Source organism: Mustela lutreola, chromosome 4 (assembly GCF_030435805.1).
Source record: "Mustela lutreola isolate mMusLut2 chromosome 4, mMusLut2.pri, whole genome shotgun sequence".
NCBI classification, from domain to species: domain Eukaryota; kingdom Metazoa; phylum Chordata; class Mammalia; order Carnivora; family Mustelidae; genus Mustela; species Mustela lutreola.
In genome coordinates, this window is record NC_081293.1 from 199,182,067 (window position 1) to 199,199,132 (window position 17,066).

Consider the following 17,066-nt stretch of genomic DNA (forward strand, 5'->3'; position numbering starts at 1 on the left):
CTTCTCCTTCCCTGCTGCGGTCCCTGTCCTTGGATGTCCATGTGGGGTGGTGCTCCTGGCCTCTGGGGTTAGCAGTGGATCCTTTCAGAGATGCTAACAGATGGTGGGTTAAGATTTGACCCCTGCCCCCCGCCCCCTCTGGAGTTTCGTTCAAGTGGAAACTCTGGAGAACAAGCTCTGAGATTCTCAGGAATACCAAAAAAGGTATTTTGCAGCCGAGACCACTAGGTCCAGGTGTGGCCACTCATTTCACTTATCACCAGGTGCCTCCTGCCCCGCCCCCCTGCCCCCCCTGCCACTGGGGTCACTGTGGTCCATGGACGGGGTGTTGGGGGCGTGGGATGGCTGCTCAGCCCTTCTAGCTGAGTCTTTGCTGCTGGCGTCTGTGGGCAGGTTTGCTTGCCTGCCTTATGACACCGCAGTGGCCTCCTGAGGCCAGAGATGTGACTTGGGGTGAAGACCCCCTCCACGCAGGAGGCTGTAGCTCTGTGAAGACCTCCCCTGAGAGTCTGCTTGGCTTGGCACACTCCTCGAAACCAACACAGATGGTAACTTGTGTGCAGACCCTGGGTCGTGAGGCCACAAAGAGGAGTTAGACAAGGACTGGGAACACCCTGTCCTATAGGGAAGTTGAAACAAAAGCAACAAAACCCCAAGCAAATCCCCAAATCCTTACTGTGTGACAGGAGTTTACACGGGGTTTTCCTTTTGGATTCTTAGGCAAACCTTGCACCCTCGAAGGTGCCTGTCCTGGTGTCTTAGAATCTTAGACCAGAATCGGGTTCAGGCCGTGGCAGAGGGGACCAGGCAGCTCTGCCATGATCTGGGTTCATCAGTCACCTCCAAAGAAGGATCTGATGCGGCGGCTTTTGCAAGTGTGTTTGTTTTGGGAAATGACTGAGGGCCAGGGGTGCCGGGAAGGAACCGAACAAGAAGTCGGCTATTGGACAGCTTTTGCGTGGAAATGTATCTACTTCGTCTTTCCTGGTGGCGACTTTGTTACTGAGGATACTTCCTAGCGCTGAGTGCAGGGGCGGGGATGCTCCCCCAGGCCAGGGAATGCCTGTGGCCTGGGAGGCCTTTGGGATACAGTAGAAGATCTAGACCAGGACGACTAAGAGGAGTGTTTGCAGAGGGCACTGTTCACGCACAGGGGCAGCAGAAGGCCTCTGGGCGCTGGGTTGGTCTGCCGATCTGTAAGGCCGCGAGACATTCCCACTTGTAATCTAGTGGCTACTCGTGTTTTACCCAGAGCCAGTCAGCTCGGCCCACACGGCATTTCTCCTCTACCAGCCAGCTGGTGTGCCCGCAGGGGTAGGGGCAGGGAGGCCCAGCAGGGCCCACGGGCAGTGCAAGGTGGCCAGGAGACCAGGCAGGGGCCAGGGGACTGGCCTCTCTGTCCTGCTGTCTCCTTGAGCTCCGGACTCAGCAGGGAGCCTGGCTCCTATAAGGTCACCCCAGATGCTGTTCCCCCCCCCCCTTTTTTTTCCCCCTTTTAACCGACAGACACCCTTGAGGTTCTGGTTGATCTTTCAAAGAGAAACAGGAGATTCTTTGAGTAGAAAGAGGAAGCAGTAAGTTTTCGGAATTTTAAGGGGAAAAAAATGCCGAGAATTCCACATCTAGCATCCCAGCAAAACCCACCGGCAGGCAGAAGAAATGCCCTTCCTGGGTGCCCCCGACCCGCTGCCGGGCTGCCTTCGCATGGGGCACTTACTTGGCAGAAGGGAGAAACAAAGACCGTCTGCGCGCGTCCCCTGAGCGCCCCCCTCCCGCGTCCGGGTGTGACCCGCGGGCGAGCGCGGCCGGGGGGGCGAGGGGGCACCGGCTCAGGCCCCCCAGGCTGGGCAGCCGGGGCGGCGACGGTCCCCCGGCCGCGCGCCCCCGCCCGGGTCCCCGCCAGGTGCCCTCCCCCGCCCCCTCTCCCAGCCACCCCGGCCCTGCCGCCCCTCTCCGGCCTCCCCGCGCCGCTCCTCCCCCGGCACCCCCTCTCCGGCCCCTCCCCCCAGCTCCCTCCTCGCCGCCCCCCCCCCCCCCCGCGCCCCTTCCTCAGCCGAGCCGGCCCGAGCATGCGCCGTGCGCCGCGGGAGGCGGGCGGCGGGCGGCGGGCGGCGGGCGGGAGCGGCGCGCATCGCTCGGGTCCCCTTCCTGCACCGCGCCGCCACTTGCCCGTTGCTAAGCAGTTACCATTGTTTCTGTGGCGATTGCGGAGGCTGTTGCTAATTGGAGAAGCCCCGCCACGCCGCAGCCTCTCCCCTGTTCGGATCCGCTCTCCGCTCCTCGCATTTGGAGAGAAAACTAGGCTGGTCCACCCACGCTCCCTCCCCCAGCCTCCCCGAAATAGCCGTGTGATTTCGGAAGTATGGACTGAATCGCACCCCTCCCCGCCGATTGGACCCCGGTGGCTCGGAACTCACCGTCAGACCGCACCTGCCCCCGTGCCGCCGCGCGCCCGGGGCCAGGGACCATGACTACGGCCAAGGAGCCTAATGCTTCGGGGAAATCCGTGCAGCAGCAGGAGCAGGTAACGCTGCTTTCGGGGGTGCGTGTGCGTGTGCGGGAGCGGGGGATGTGTCTCCCGAGCGGTTTTGCATTGGCCGTGACTGCCCTCCCCTGAGCCCCGAAGCTGGAGGAGAACCCAGGCGCTGGGCGAGCGCTGCTGGGGTCTGCCTGCCTCCCTCTGGACTTGTATTTCTGCAAGACGCCCCGGCCTGCCGGTCACGCAGGGGCGCGGGGGGCAAGCGTGCGGCGAGGGAAACTTGGTGCGAGGGGACCCTTCCACCAAAGCCTCTCTCCTCCGCACAGCTGTTGCGAAGGTTTCCAACTACTTTGTAATTTGGGGGGCTGGGTAGGGAGGGAGGGCTGGAAGAGGTGGGTAGCCCCGCCCCAAATTTCCCTGTACTTGACCCTCCAACAGGACTTTGATCTGGTTCTAACACAAGTCCAGAGAGGACATAGGAGCTGTGTTTAAAGGACTTTTCTTGTGATACCTGTGTCCCTTTTCCTCCTCTGCTCAAGTATTTCTGCAGGGTGGACAGATTGCTGTTCATCCCGGGCCTCTAGAGAGGGACGACTCTCGTTGCCAGGAAAACTGCACAGCTAGGACCCGGTGAGAGCCCCTTGCCCCAGCTGAGAAGTAGCAGGGCTTTCAGGGCTGGCCAAGGATGGCCAGGAGGGCTCCATCTCCGCTCACCAGGCCACTCGGGCCTGCCATCTGCAGAGGCTGGGAGCCTGAGTCTCAGAAATGAAGGGGAACCAGCAAGCCGGGTTTGAGCACTCCTGTAGATATCCTAATTCCCTTCTCAAAGATTGTGAGGATTCTTATCTTTTAATCACTGCTTGCTTCTCCTAGAGCAGATCATTAAAATAGATTCTGGGAGACACCAGCAGATTCCCAGAGCAGTTAGTTCAAGCCTGGTAGATCAACAGCAGAAGCTGATTCCCCTGATTTATTTTAGGGGTGCTGTCAGGTCCCGCTTGCTAGGATTGGGGCCAAGATTGGGGCCACTCGAGTTCAGGAAAACCAAGAGCCTCTTTGGGGACAGTGTGTGATAGTCTTGTAGCCAACTCTGCAGAGACAGTATGAAGACAACTTTGGATCTGTATTTAGTGGGAGGTGCATCTTGGGGGTCATTCCCCCAAAGCTTATTTTTTTATTAAACAAAGAGAGCCCACTTTAATGGCATCATCATCATTACCATCATCTGAGGAGCTCATATACAATTTTCATTTCTTCTGGGAAGTAGATTGTATAAATAGAGAAGTCTAGAATCCTTCTTCTCGATGGGAGAGCTCACTGTTGCGTGAACACCAAGAGGTTCACAACAGGCCAACTAACCCCTCCTCCTTTGAAAAACATTCTACAGATTATTTGTTCAAGAAAGAAACATGTCCACCCTAAATTAGCGTCCTGTGACTAAGTGGGCTTCCTTTTATTACAGTTCTTCTGCTCACTGGGTCTAAAGCGAATGTGCCCTGGGCTTGCAGGCTCACGGCAGCAGGGACTCAGGGAGCATTTCTGACCATGGGACAGTGCTCATAATTATGGAGAAAGCACCTGCCGTTCATAGGTCTGAGCCCAAAGGCGGGCACTGAGAAGCCTGATCTCTATTATGTGGAAGAAGGCCCAGGACTCCTGTGTAACATTACTCTCGTTTCCCTCTACATGTCAGGAGCGTGGAAATAATTAGGGTGTGGGTTTTAGAGGGCATGTGGGGTCTTGTTTGATTTTGTACCTTCTAGTCTTTGGACACCTCCCATCCTTGCCCCTGGGGCCATTGTGGCTGGTGTGGCCGGGCAGAGCGCGGAGGACAGAGGCGGCTGCGGGCGCAGGGAGGTGTCAGGAGGCTGTCTTCCCATTCTCAGGCATCTTCTTGACCCTGAGAAGGACATAGTGGCCCCCCTGTGAAGCAGAACACAGTGAGGGTCAACAGCAGGACCAGGGCAGGAGAAGCAACGGGATGGAGCGCGGAGGTCTCATGTCTCAATTTAATGCACCTTTAGGGGACTATTGAAGACTATTTCCTTTTCCTTCGCCGCTTATCAATTTTTAAAGACATTTAAGCTCAGCTCCGTGGGCTTAGACGGCAGAGCTCTGAATGAGCCCTCCCATTCTTGATCGCATTTCGTCCTTGTTGCTAGTGATGCTGTGAGCACAGTCCCATCCCCAGCTGGGTGGGGGTTTATAGGAAGGCCAGCGCAGAGGGATATGCTCCAGCATTTTGTTTACGACAGAGAGAGAAGGAGAAAGAGATGCTGGTTTGTGGTTTGGTTTGGTTTTTGGATTAGGGATCATTTCATTATACTGATGGAGTTTGCGACGGTGACACCTTATATCTTACATTGAGAGGCGTTAATCTGAGGATTTGGATTTTCTGTGGCTCAATACTTATATCCAACACTCTTGAAAATTTACTTGGTTATTGCAGTAGACTGACAGTTCTTAGCAAACTAACAGAGGCATGGTACAGTTTCTAACCTACCTTGGGAGTCAGAAGCTGGGTAGCAGCTGGAAATAACGTTTGTATGCTGAGGATTACTGCAAATTAACAAAAAACAAATCTAGGAAAACTATAAAATCCAATGATTTTACCGATTAGTCAGAGATTGCTGATTTTTCCCCATTTTTTGGTTAAAATATGTACTAAAAATAGGAGAATATATGGATTTTTTAAGATGCTGTATAAACACATTGGACTAAAATGGAGAATGAACTTTTGGAAGACCATTTCCCTTTCCCTTCAGATATGCCAAAACTTATTTTTAAATGAAGTATGAACAGTCCAGGGATGTTTGGAAACAAAATATCCTTTAAGCTGAATGAAGTGAACTCATCCTTTGGCTCTGAGGCCAATCGGATGGTAGAGGCTCCCCACTAAACAGCAGGTCCACGCTGGCCAAGCCCTTCGTCTCACCAGCGTGTCCAGAGTGAAGCTTAGCAGGGGAAGTAGAAAAAGCTGAAGCTGATTTGGTTAAAATTTATTTTATTTTCTCAAATGAACTAAATCCTTCCTTAGAGAACCAAATTAAGGATTTTTTTCCCCTAAGTAAAAGCACAAATTTATTTTAAAATCTACCATCCTTATTTCAAATGACTTAAAATTGAAAAGCAGTGATCAGTAATACTGCTGCGAGTAAGACAAGACGGAAGGACTAATCCTCCATGCTTCCAGTGAGCCAGGATACATTTTTGCTCAAATACTGTGCAAAATGAGTCTTCAGTGGTAGATTCTAGATCTGTAACGTGTGTGGATATGTATGCACGAGCATGTGCACGTGTACACACAAGCTGGCCTCTTGCATCACAAAGTCAGACTTGGAAAAGACCTCACAAGTGCACCCCAAGACCAGGTCCACCTGTTAGGCTTAGGAATCTCACAGATCATTGAGAACCTGACTTTCCTTCAAAGATCTCCAGAACATCTCCTTTTGTATAGAGATATTCTGTGTTACCTTGGGGAGTTTCTGGACCCTTCCCTGGAAGTTGGTTTTCTGATAGCGCTTTGTGTGTGAGAGCTATTTGTTGTTGTTTTTCACTCTTCTCCGAGCTGCACAAACCCATATATGTAGAGTGCTGATGTGTCTATTCTCCTATTAAATCAGGAACCCCAGGATCCAGTGTTGATTGAGAGGCCAATTATTTATCTGGATCTTTGTGATTATAATGCCATTGCAAAGAGTTTTCTAAAGTGAATGAAATTCTTATAAACAGCATATTTTGTAAAGCGGACATGAAAATGCATGGAGCTTGGAATTCTGAGAGAGGACAGACCTTCCCAGGAACAGACAGGTGATGATGGCCCAGGAGTGGGACTTCGGATATCTTTTGCCCAATGCTCTTTGCATTAGATACTGTTGCTTCTCTCATAGTAAAATTAGATACTGAAACAGAGGAGCTGGCTTTGACCATCAGGAGAGTTAAATTTTTTATGAAAGTACATTACAGGGAAAGTCAAATGGTGAAGGTAAATGTGGTATTAAAAAAATGGTAGTAGCCAAAGCCAAATAATAGTAGCCAAAGGAAACCAAGAAAAACAAGATTCAGTATTAAGAAGTGCAAACAGGACTTCTTTCTGAGGTGGTCCTTCCTCAACTCAAAAAAGTGACAATGGATGCAGTGTTCAAACCAGTGTACATTAAATTCAGTTCTGCTCATTGTCTAAGTTACTTAAGCCTCTCTGGATAAAAATGAGCCCTGAAGGAACAGGATAAGAGTCAGAACAATAGGTGTTTAAGATTGTGTAGAAGTACATCAAGGACTCTGAAGAAAGAGAAACATTCTGGCTGCCAAATCGGTCCATGTATGAAAGGAAGAACTCGGAAGTCGGGCACCCTAGGGAGAGCATGAGCAGAACAAGGTGTGCATGCCTGGTATCTCCAGGTGGGTTCTGGTGAGGAGAGGAAGTGGCCAGGGAGAGGATGGGGGTGCAGGGGTGGGGAGCAGCCGCTCTTTGCGCAGAAGGAAGAGGGTGGCTGGTGTGGTGCTCTTAGAGGAGGAACACTTAGTCTCATCACCAGAGAGAACAACATGCACTGAAGCAAGCAGCTGGCTTGGAGCCATAATCTACTGTGCTCTGGTGTCTACAAGTAGTTCCCACCTTCCGGTTGCAAGTTATGTGCTCGACTAAAAGAAGTCAATAAACAAGTGTCACTCGGGAGGCTAAGTGAAAACCCAAACAATCCCAGGTTGGCTGTATGCAACACCCAAACTCAAAACAAATGGAAAGCAGCTGGCTTTCCTTTCTGAAAAATGCTTTCTCTGATATAAAACACATTTTATTATGGTTTCCTGATGTTACACTGGACGTAATCCTGCCCCCTCACTTTTAGTACTGGAGCTACCCTGGAAAGCTTGCCCAAGACCTTCAAATGCTCCACAAAGAAAACCTGGGAGACTTTGAAGGATGGAGGATGCTTCTCATTAACTTTCACCAGCACGGCTGTGGACCATGCAAAAATGCTCTTCATGTACAGTGACAAACAGCCACCATGTTTCTGCCTCATCAGGAATTACAGCATTATTATCCTTTATGGAAATGAGTCACGTCTGGGTTTGGCATTAATTGACTGGATTTTGCAGTGGACATCGTTCACCCACTTACATGGGAAAGGGCTGAACGAGTCTGCTCATCTAGAATTCTGAAAGTTGAGGAAAAGATTCTAGTTCGGGGAGGAAGCAGGGCCCTGTTAGTGTGTAGAGATCGATGGTTGTGTGAATCCCTTGCTTTAAAAAGATACGGCACGGCGGTTGTGTACTCTCGTTTCAATTATGGTTTGGAAAACCGAAACGAGCTAAAATGTTATTTCAGGTTCCAGGTCCGGTTACCTGGGGGCCTCAAAGCGTAGGAGTGGGAACCACATCACCGGGGTGGAGTAATGTAATTCTGCAAGAGGCTGACATTCTCGTGCCATAAAGTGATCTGATACAGAAAGTTGGTTCTCTGCCCTCTTTCTCCCTCCAGCTGTCGTTCACTTTTTAGGACTCCTCACGCCTTATCCGGGTGTGCCTCCGATCGCCACAAGTCCCTGTAACCGTCCATTACGTAATCAGAATTGAGTCTGCCCCAACCTTCACGTGTGCTCCTCTGCCTTGACCCTGCTAAATGCCAGAGACCAGCCAAGCCCTACAATACGTTTAAGGTCATCTCTGTAACGCACTGCCCACCTTGAGATCAACTGAAACTCGACCCATAGCTGTTGGTGATGAAACCCAGCAGAGCTGTCCATGGTTGGGATCTCGGGTTCAGAGTTCTAGCACAGCCAAAAGAAGAAAAAAATAAGGTATTTATTCACAGTCCTTAGTGACCAATTAAGTAGAGGTCATTGTGAAGACGGTCTCTGCGCCCCAGAAGTCCCCGATAGCTTATGCCGGTCCAGTGAGTACCTCTCATTTCTGCATTCATGGTAGACCTGGACTTGTATCACTCAACTCCCAAATAACAGATACTGTTGCTGCTTTTGGCTTCCAGTTCCGGGAGGATTTTGCAGTAATGGAGTAGAAATTTGCAGCAATCCCTTCTCAGGAAAAATGGCCGTGAGCACAGATATTAAGTCAGTGCTGCGGGCCAACCTTGATAGGGAGTCCACTGATTTTTAACAGTGGTGGCTTGGATGGCGCAGGATCTGGGAGGCAGCCCCCCACCGGCGGCGTTACAAAACATGTTAGTGATATACTCAAGTCTTGATACTAGAATTTTCCATGACAGTTTATATATTATCCCCTTACTCGTTTCTGATCAGTGTTTTAAGAGATATAACTTCCTCTGCCAGAACTCAGGAAAAACTGCTTTCCTCCATCTGAAAGTGCATGAGAACAGAGGCTTCTAAAATACGTCCGTGGGCGCGCCTGTGAGTGTGGAGTGGGAGAAGCACCAAAAGACACCAGCATAATCTGCTGAATAAAATGGGGAAACTGGTGTCGGGGGTAGAGCTCTTTCAAAACATTTTAAAACTCAAAGTCTGTGTTCTGACTGGCTCCGAGAATTCCTCTTGAATATCATGGGAATTTATGCTCTGGGAAGGGTAGATCCAACCTTTTAAATAGGTTACCCACGGCAAGAGGGACATCACCACCAAGAACTTGAAACGGAGTCCCTTGATTCTCTCTTGAGAAATTAACATGCAGCGGAGCTCCCCTTGAGTGGTGACGTGTGTCTTTAAAATTAAGGGAAGAATTTGCTTCTCTATTTTGAAGAGGCGAGCTTTAGTCTCCGTGTTAGAATATTTGGGATCGACACAGAGTTTACTCAGGGAATTTGAGAATTGCGACCCTCCCTACCTCTCCTAAACCTGGTCTCTAAATGGGAGAGGGGAGGAGATACATTTTTAAATGTTAATAGCCTGCCTGGTACCCCATCCACTTATTAGACAGATGTTGGATCAGAGGAAGGTTTTTATTTTGACGCATATGAGACCCAGAAGAGGAGAAAGGCCAAGTGGGAGAGAAGGGGGCTGGCCGGGGTGGCCCAGGGTTGGAAGAACAGAGCGATTCTGTGGCATTGCGCCGGGGGGGGGGGGGGCGGCTCATCTGTCTGCTGCAGGCGGTAGAGGACTGCAGGGCGCATGGAGATGGTTCTGGAAAGCCGGAGATGCTTCCTTGTGAGGGTTTCAGAACATGGTTGCCTGGAAAGTACCACAGTAGAAAGCAGCAGAGGGTTAGTGGGATTCTGGAAGAAAGAAAAGAAATCTGAACTTAGGACACATTTCTGCTTAAAAGAACAGGATTTGGGGGGAATAAAAGAAACTAGAAGAATGGCTTGGACATAAACACGACAGTTTTGTGAGGGCGATTACCTCATCTTGGCATGTCCTGTGGACTAGAAACGGTCCTGGAAGCTTCTGGTTTTCAAAGAGCTTAAAAGGGCTTGTGATGCCCCAGATCAAAGTCAAGTTTACTTAGAACCGCAGGTACTTTATAGCACGAAAGTGCGCGCACATACACCTGTTACACCTGTTACATAGGTATGCAGCATTTCTCCAATTTCTAAGGAGACTCGAGACAATTAGAACATCTGGCACTGATTTTTGAAAAGCAAAATAAGCACTCCATCCCCTCAATTCCACATTATAAGGCACACGGGTAGAGAATGAGACTAATCAGAGAACGTTGGTAGGCAAAACTGATCTGTTGTTAAAAATCATAAAGCCTTAATACGTCAAACTCTCCTCCTGCATTTTTTGGACTTTTTCTGCTCCTGACAAGGATGGGGCAGGCACTTTCCTTCTTGCTGCCAAGAGCCCTCTTTTCTGGAAAGTAGGAAACACCAGCTCTGAACCCACCTCTTCCCCTGCTAGCTGAGGGAGGCAGATCCGGGCTGAGGCCCCATCTGGGGACAAGGCCCATCACACCGGTGCTTGGGAAAAAAACCTTTCAGCACAGAGCCCTGCTCTTAGCATGGAGATTTCAAGCCACTGTTTAGTAAGTACTTAACAACGTGTTGACATAACAATGATATTTGAATGGGCCTTATTTTCAGCATTTGGTGAGGGCTTATTGGTTCTAAGGTGTGTCCATTCCAAGATGGGTTAGTCTATAAGAGCAAAGAACACTCAACATTGAAAGCATTTTATAGGCCATCCTGCCCAGTGATTTTTGGACTTTTGCTTTAGTAACAGAACCCTCTTCCCCAAAGGAAATAAGCCAAGTTCAACAAAATGAAAGCGCTTCCCTAATGGTGTCCAGGCAGGCCAGCAGAGCACCCCCCTCCAGCAGAGCACCGCTTATGATCCAGATATCTAATTCAGCACTCTGATTTTACATCGGAAGAAATAAGGCTCAGAGAGGTTGAGTAAATTAACCAAATCACACAGCTGGTAAGTTGCAGAAACAGAACACAACCACTGCCTCTGCCCTCCTATTTTTTTTTTTTTCCTCTAAATCAAGGAACTCCAGGTGAGACATGGTCAAAATGATACATAAAGAAGATCAACACAAAAACCGATGCTAACAGAAAACTGCAAAGGTAATAAAGTGAGCAAATTAAATGCAAATTAAGAAATCCTTGACTGGAGATCAGTGGAGGAAAGGTGTACACTCAAGGCCGTTCTCTAGCTGTGTGCCTTATGGGTAGGTATAGCTATTTCTTCTTTTTATTGCACCATCCCTGAAGGCATTAAGGCTTTTGAGGCAATTTTTCATATTTAATTAGTTATTTAATGAGTTCCTTTGGAAACGAGGGGAAAAATGAGGATATAACAAATGTCTTTCTCCTGATTTTAAGAAGTAAGCAGCAATTAATGAGTTCTGTATGCTTTGGAAGAATGCAGTAGGTAATTTTCAATCTCATCTCACACTTGAAGAACTTCAAAGGTAGTGGTTGTGCAACAGGTGTGGAAAGGCAGCAGTGGGAGAGAGAGGAGACCCAACGTATCGCCTGTACGGACCGGGATTCGGCCCCGCAGGGGTTCCGATGTTGGAACATCTGGAAATTGTCTGAGCTCATAAGCTCAAACTGAATCTAAAGTACGTTGATCATTACCCGTAGATTATAGATCCCTTTGGAGGATCTGATGAAAGCCAAGAACCTGCTCGCCAAATCCCATAACCTCTTGATTATGTAAGGCTCACAGACCACGTCTTACGTCTGCACATCCCTCCGTGCTACCTTCCGTTGAGCTAGCACGGCCTTAAGACACAGCAGTAGAAATGTGCTCACGGCTCAAACCTCATACAGATATGAACCAAGTAGCTGTCTCCTCAGGGTGCTCTACTAGTTACTGTGGAGGCATAGCACCCAGGAAAGAGTGGGGATGAGGTTGGGGGTGAGTGGTCAGGAAGAAACAGGTACGCTGTCCCAACAACGGTGTCGGAGGGAGCTGTGAGCCATGTTGGGTGGTCAGAGTTTAAAGAATCCTGCTACATGGCTGGGGAAGTAAAATGTGTCTTTAATGTTTAAGGAAACTGTTAAATATTATTAGAAGAAATGGTAGTTTTATTTTTTTTTATTTCCTGGATTACTCTAAAAGGCAAAAGACCGGGGATGTGTGAATTTCAGCCCCTAGACAGCAGCTTTTGGTGATGTCACTACACCTTCTTCAAGCCATTGTCAAGGACCGTCAGCCCAGGCTGTGTCCGTGAAAGGGCAGGGCTGGCTAAGAGCCCTTCTATTGGAAGGGGTCAAGGCTTGAATACCTTCCCTGTCACACAACTCTGTCCTGCGTGGGTCGTGCCAATGCCAAGTGCCGTGCCAGCGCCACCCATCTGGTTGCACGATGGGTCTGGGAACCGGTGAGTCGCGACCTCCCCGTTGACCTCTCCCAGTGACCAACCCACAGAGTTTAAGAGTCTGTGGTTTCGTTCAGTCACCCAATGAACCAGGATTTTGGAGCCCTCGAGGAAAATAGGATCCAACTCCTTGAGTGGCCCACGCACCTTGCCTTCGCTGACGACAGCATTGCCTGGGACGTCATCGCCCATTTCCTTCCCCCAAATCCTGCCCACACCTGCTTTACCTGAAGCTCTTTCTCCACCACAGAAGCCTCAGCCACGTGCCACAGTCCATGTGTCCACATTCAGCCCTGCGGGGACCCCCATCCATGAAGTCAGCAAATATCCTCTCGTTCACCAGGCCCGTGGGTAAACAAGAAACGCACTGATAAAAAGAGGAGACCTGTCAGGAAGCCGGGCTTGCTGCCTCCCCGACGCCCTCTCCCCGTGGCCGAAGCAGAAGCAGCGTGTCCTCCTCGGCGGAAGACATCTGCCTAAATGAGAAGACAGTACGTGGTGCCACCTTCTCCCAGATGTGGAGAAAGTTAGGGTGGACCCTTTCAAACTCGGGCGAGACAGGCTTTGGGGGAAGCAGGGACCAAGTGCATCAAGAGAAACAGAATGGAAAGGTCTGGAACATCGGCTCTGTTTGGCCTCTGCTGAGTCTGCATTGGCCACATTTGTTGAACTTCCTTATGCGGCAGTATAGGTTCAAGGGTGACTTCTGGGGTGACAGGAGAAAGGAGTCGTGATACAGTGACTTACAGAGCCCGGGCCCCGGGGGCTGTGGTGTGGGTGGAGGGGGACTAGCTCTGGGTTTCGGTGGTCAGCCCGGGCACTGACCAGTTAGGCAGCATCGAGCTGTCGGGGTAAGCTCGGCTCCGTAACGAGCAAGAGCTGCCTCATGGCCCCAGATGTCATCCATGGATCATTCTGGTTTCATCCCCGGGGCAGAGGGGCAGGCCTGAGGACCTGCTCTGAGCCCGGTCAGCATCCTCACCGTCTCTCTGGACCCCCCAGTCTGGCTGCAGGAGAGACGTTGCCGAAGCGCCGGCAAGGTTTACTTCACAGAGGGTGTGCTTGCTGCGTTGACTGAAGAGGTTTGCTTTTCCTTAACCACTGCCGTGCTTGAAATTGCATAGATAATAAGGCCCACTTGAAGCCGTGAGTCTACAGCTCTTGACTCTATTAAGTTCACTTAAGTGTGTGGCTGGAAAGTTACGCTAAGGTCCTTGAGGCCTGGTTGTGGTTGATGAGTTGTCAGAAGTTTCATATTTGTGACTTGGATGGTTATCTAACTTAGTTCGGTGGTGACCTTGACATGAACCCGCAATCATTGAGCGCCTAATGTGTACGACTTATCATGGGAAGCAGACTCCCTGTTTTAAGTTTATTAAGATCTTAACTGCAGGGCTGAGGTTGAAGATTACCAAGTTTGGTTTCTGAAGGATTTGATCCTGGTAATGAATGGATGTATTAATAGAATTTTTTATTGGTTTATTTCCGTGCTGTACTGTGTCTTTTGAAAATTTCATGTTTATGTAATTGTGTTTTCATGGCTCAGATGAGGAAATTATACTTAAAGTAACAGGCACTGATGGAATCCTTGAAAAATGCTGAAGAAAATATAGATCCTTGTGCCCTGAGAGGGTGCCTATGCCTTTTGTGATACTCATGGTGGCTTATAGGAGATGCTCTCATGCCTGAGTACCCAGGAAAAGAAGTACTGAGCTCATGTGGTTTTTACTCAGATCTTAATTCCATGGAAAAAACTCAAAATATCTTTTAATTCTGCAGCAGCATCTGAACTCTACATTTAGGAATGTACAGAGAATTTAGAAAACGTCCGATTTTCAATTTTCGAACAGTAAAATGTTATGACCTTTCCCTGCGGGAGAATCGTCATGTCTAGACTTGCATCCCTTTTCCATTAGCGTTGAAATTATTTACCGAGATTGTGTATTCCACAGGTTTTTAGAAATGTGTGGGAGTTTTTCCCGCTACAGGACTCATTATCTGTCCGTCTTGGGCTCACTCTTCCCATGCTTAGGAATGTCAATGATTTTTTCTACGGTACCCAGCAAACAGGTATAATGACCTCCGTGAGAGCCATCTTGTGGGAAACACTGACAGTCAAGCCACAGGCCGTCACACCCCTGTCACCCACACTCTCCTGTACTCTCCAGCTCTCTTCCACTCCACCCCACACACAAACTACCAGACCAAAAGGCTAGACAGAGTTCTTTAACAGCGATTTGTACACTGGTTGAACTTTGTGGGAAGATTAACCCCTTGACGGTGTTTTGTTGAGCAGACCAAAGATTCCCCTCCTGCAGCAGATGTGGAAATCACTGATAGACACAGGTTACGCCAGCCGGATAGGGATGGAGAGATGCATCCCTGCCCCTTTGTTCATGAGGATGTGTGATTTTCTTTCTTCCTGGGCTCAGTGGGTGGAGCGTAGTAACGATCCGATATTGTTGGTCCCCAGCCGTGTGCATGAGCCTATATGTATGAGAAAAAAGAAACAGCTTGGGTTTCGTTGACCATTTCAGAGACCCATCGTCTCTTGGGCTCTTTGTTGGCTGTTGAGTCAGTGACGTGGAAGGTGCGTGCGTACACGGACACACATCTACCCTTCCCACCGCCCTGTCCTCCCCGCCCCTCTGGATCAGGCGGACGTTCCTTTGGTCTGTGCACTGCTCTCCATCTGGCGCCCCAGGCCAGCAGCTAGGGAAGGAGCCTGTTGTGTCAGGGGAAAGCAATAAGGCGTAAACACCGAGGACTGACTGAATGAGTCTCTCTTGAGCACTTGTCATCATGAATTTCCTCAGCACCCTTCCTGATGCTTTTAAAAGCAGAAATTACACTTGATGATTATCTGTGTCACGTAAAAATACAGAGAATGTTTTGATGTAAGGATGGAAATAAAACAACTATTTTTTGTTTTTGTTTTGTTTTGTCCTCAAATCAGTTTTTCTCTAATGCAGGTGAAATTTTTGCTTCCAAAGACAAAGATAAAACTCCTAATATTTCTTTTTTTTATTATTAAATTGATTTATTTATTTTCAGAAAAACAGTATTCATTATTTTTGCACCACACCCAGTGCTCCATGCAGTCCGTGCCCTCTCTAATACCCACCACCTGGTACCCCAACCTCCCAGCCCCCGCCCCTTCAAACCCCTCAGATTGTTTTTCAGAGTCCATAGTCTCTCATGGTTCACCTCCCCTTCCAATTTCCCCCAACCCCCTTCTCTCTAACTCTCCATGTCCTCCATGCTATTTGTTATGCTCCACACATAAGTGAAACCATATGATAATTGACTCTCTCTGCTTGACTGATTTCACTCAGCAGAATCTCCTCCAGTCCCGTCCATGTTGCTACAGAAGTTGGGTATTCTATTCATCCTTTCTGATGGAGGCATCATACTCCATAGTGTATATGGACCACATCTTCCTTATCCATTCGTCCGTTGAAGGGCATCTTGGTTCTTTCTATAGTTTGGCGACCATGGCCATTGCTGCTATAAACATTGGGGTACAGATGGCCCTTCTTTTCACGACATCTGTATCTTTGGGGTAAATACCCAGGAAAACTCCTAATATTTCTGTGTATAATTTTAGCATCTAGAAGAGGGTGAAAATACTATTTTATATTTCTGTAACACTTAGCAGTGTTGCTAATAAAATTTTTAAAATTTATTTTTATTTTTTCAACGTAACAGTATTCATTATTTTTTGCACCACACCCAGTGCTCCATGCAGTCCGTGCCCTCTCTAATACCCACCACCTGGTACCCCAACCTCCCAGCCCCCGTCCCCTTCAAACCCCTCAGATTGTTTTTCAGAGTCCATAGTCTCTCATGGTTCACCTCCCCTTCCAATTTCCCCCAACCCCCTTCTCTCTAACTCTCCATGTCCTCCATGCTATTTGTTATGCTCCACACATAAGTGAAACCATATGATAATTGACTCTCTCTGCTTGACTGATTTCACTCAGCAGAATCTCCTCCAGTCCCGTCCATGTTGCTACAAAGGTTGGGTGTTCATCCTAATAAAAATTTAATAACAAATAACATGAAGGACAAAGGGAGATGGAGAGGAGAGGGGAGTTGGGGGAAATTGGAAGGGGAGGTAAACCATGAGAGACTATGGACTCTGAAAAACAATCTGAAGGTCCTGAAGGGGTGGGGGTGGGAGGTTGGGGGAACCAGGTGGTGGGTACTAGGGAGGGCACGGATTGCATGGAGCACTGGGTGTGGTGCAAAAACAATGAATACTGTTATGCTGAAAAGAAATAAAAAATTTAAAAAAATACGTTTTGAACATACATAACATATAAAAAAATTTAACACAAGCTACATGTTTTATTTCAATTTTTTCAGTAGCTACATTAAAATGGAAAAGGAATGTATGGAATTAACCTGATAATGTATTTTATTTAACCCAGTCTACCGAAAATCTTATCATTTCAACATGAAACCAACATAAAAGTGTATTTAGGTGATGTTGTGCATTCTTCTTGTCCATACCATGTCTTTGCAATTGGGTGTGTATCTTAAGCCCAGGAGCACCTCTCAGTTCATACTCACTCCCTTTTTAGTACTGCATCTGTGTAGGTGCTTCACATCTGGCATTTTGGGTAGCAGTTCTGTGATATGCTTGGTTTTCACACAAATTGCCTTATGTCCTCTAATATATTCAGGTTTGTTTGTTTTTTTTTTTTTTTTTTTAAATATCAGTTCTACAGTGAAAGGAAGGACTCATCTTCTGGTGAAAGGAATTGTGTCTAGGTCCATGTTTTGAATAGAAACATTTACTGCTCGTGCATCTATTTGAATTCACATTGGCAAATGCAGT

The 17,066-nt window shown here is 48.4% G+C and overlaps 1 protein-coding gene across 4 annotated transcripts in view; it reads left to right on the plus strand.

Moving 5' to 3' along the window:
* The window catches only part of DPP6 (dipeptidyl peptidase like 6), an 848,700-nt gene that overhangs the window by 411,044 nt on the left and 420,590 nt on the right, over positions 1-17,066 (plus strand). Inside the window, exon 1 of one of the 4 annotated variants that reach the window (XM_059172342.1) lies at positions 2,102-2,524. The exons of the other annotated variants lie outside the window; for them this stretch is intronic. Coding sequence (XP_059028325.1) covers positions 2,468-2,524 — 57 coding nt within the window. The 5' untranslated portion in view covers positions 2,102-2,467. Of the gene's footprint in view, positions 1-2,101; positions 2,525-17,066 lie in introns of those variants that run through there. 4 annotated transcript variants of the gene reach the window in all.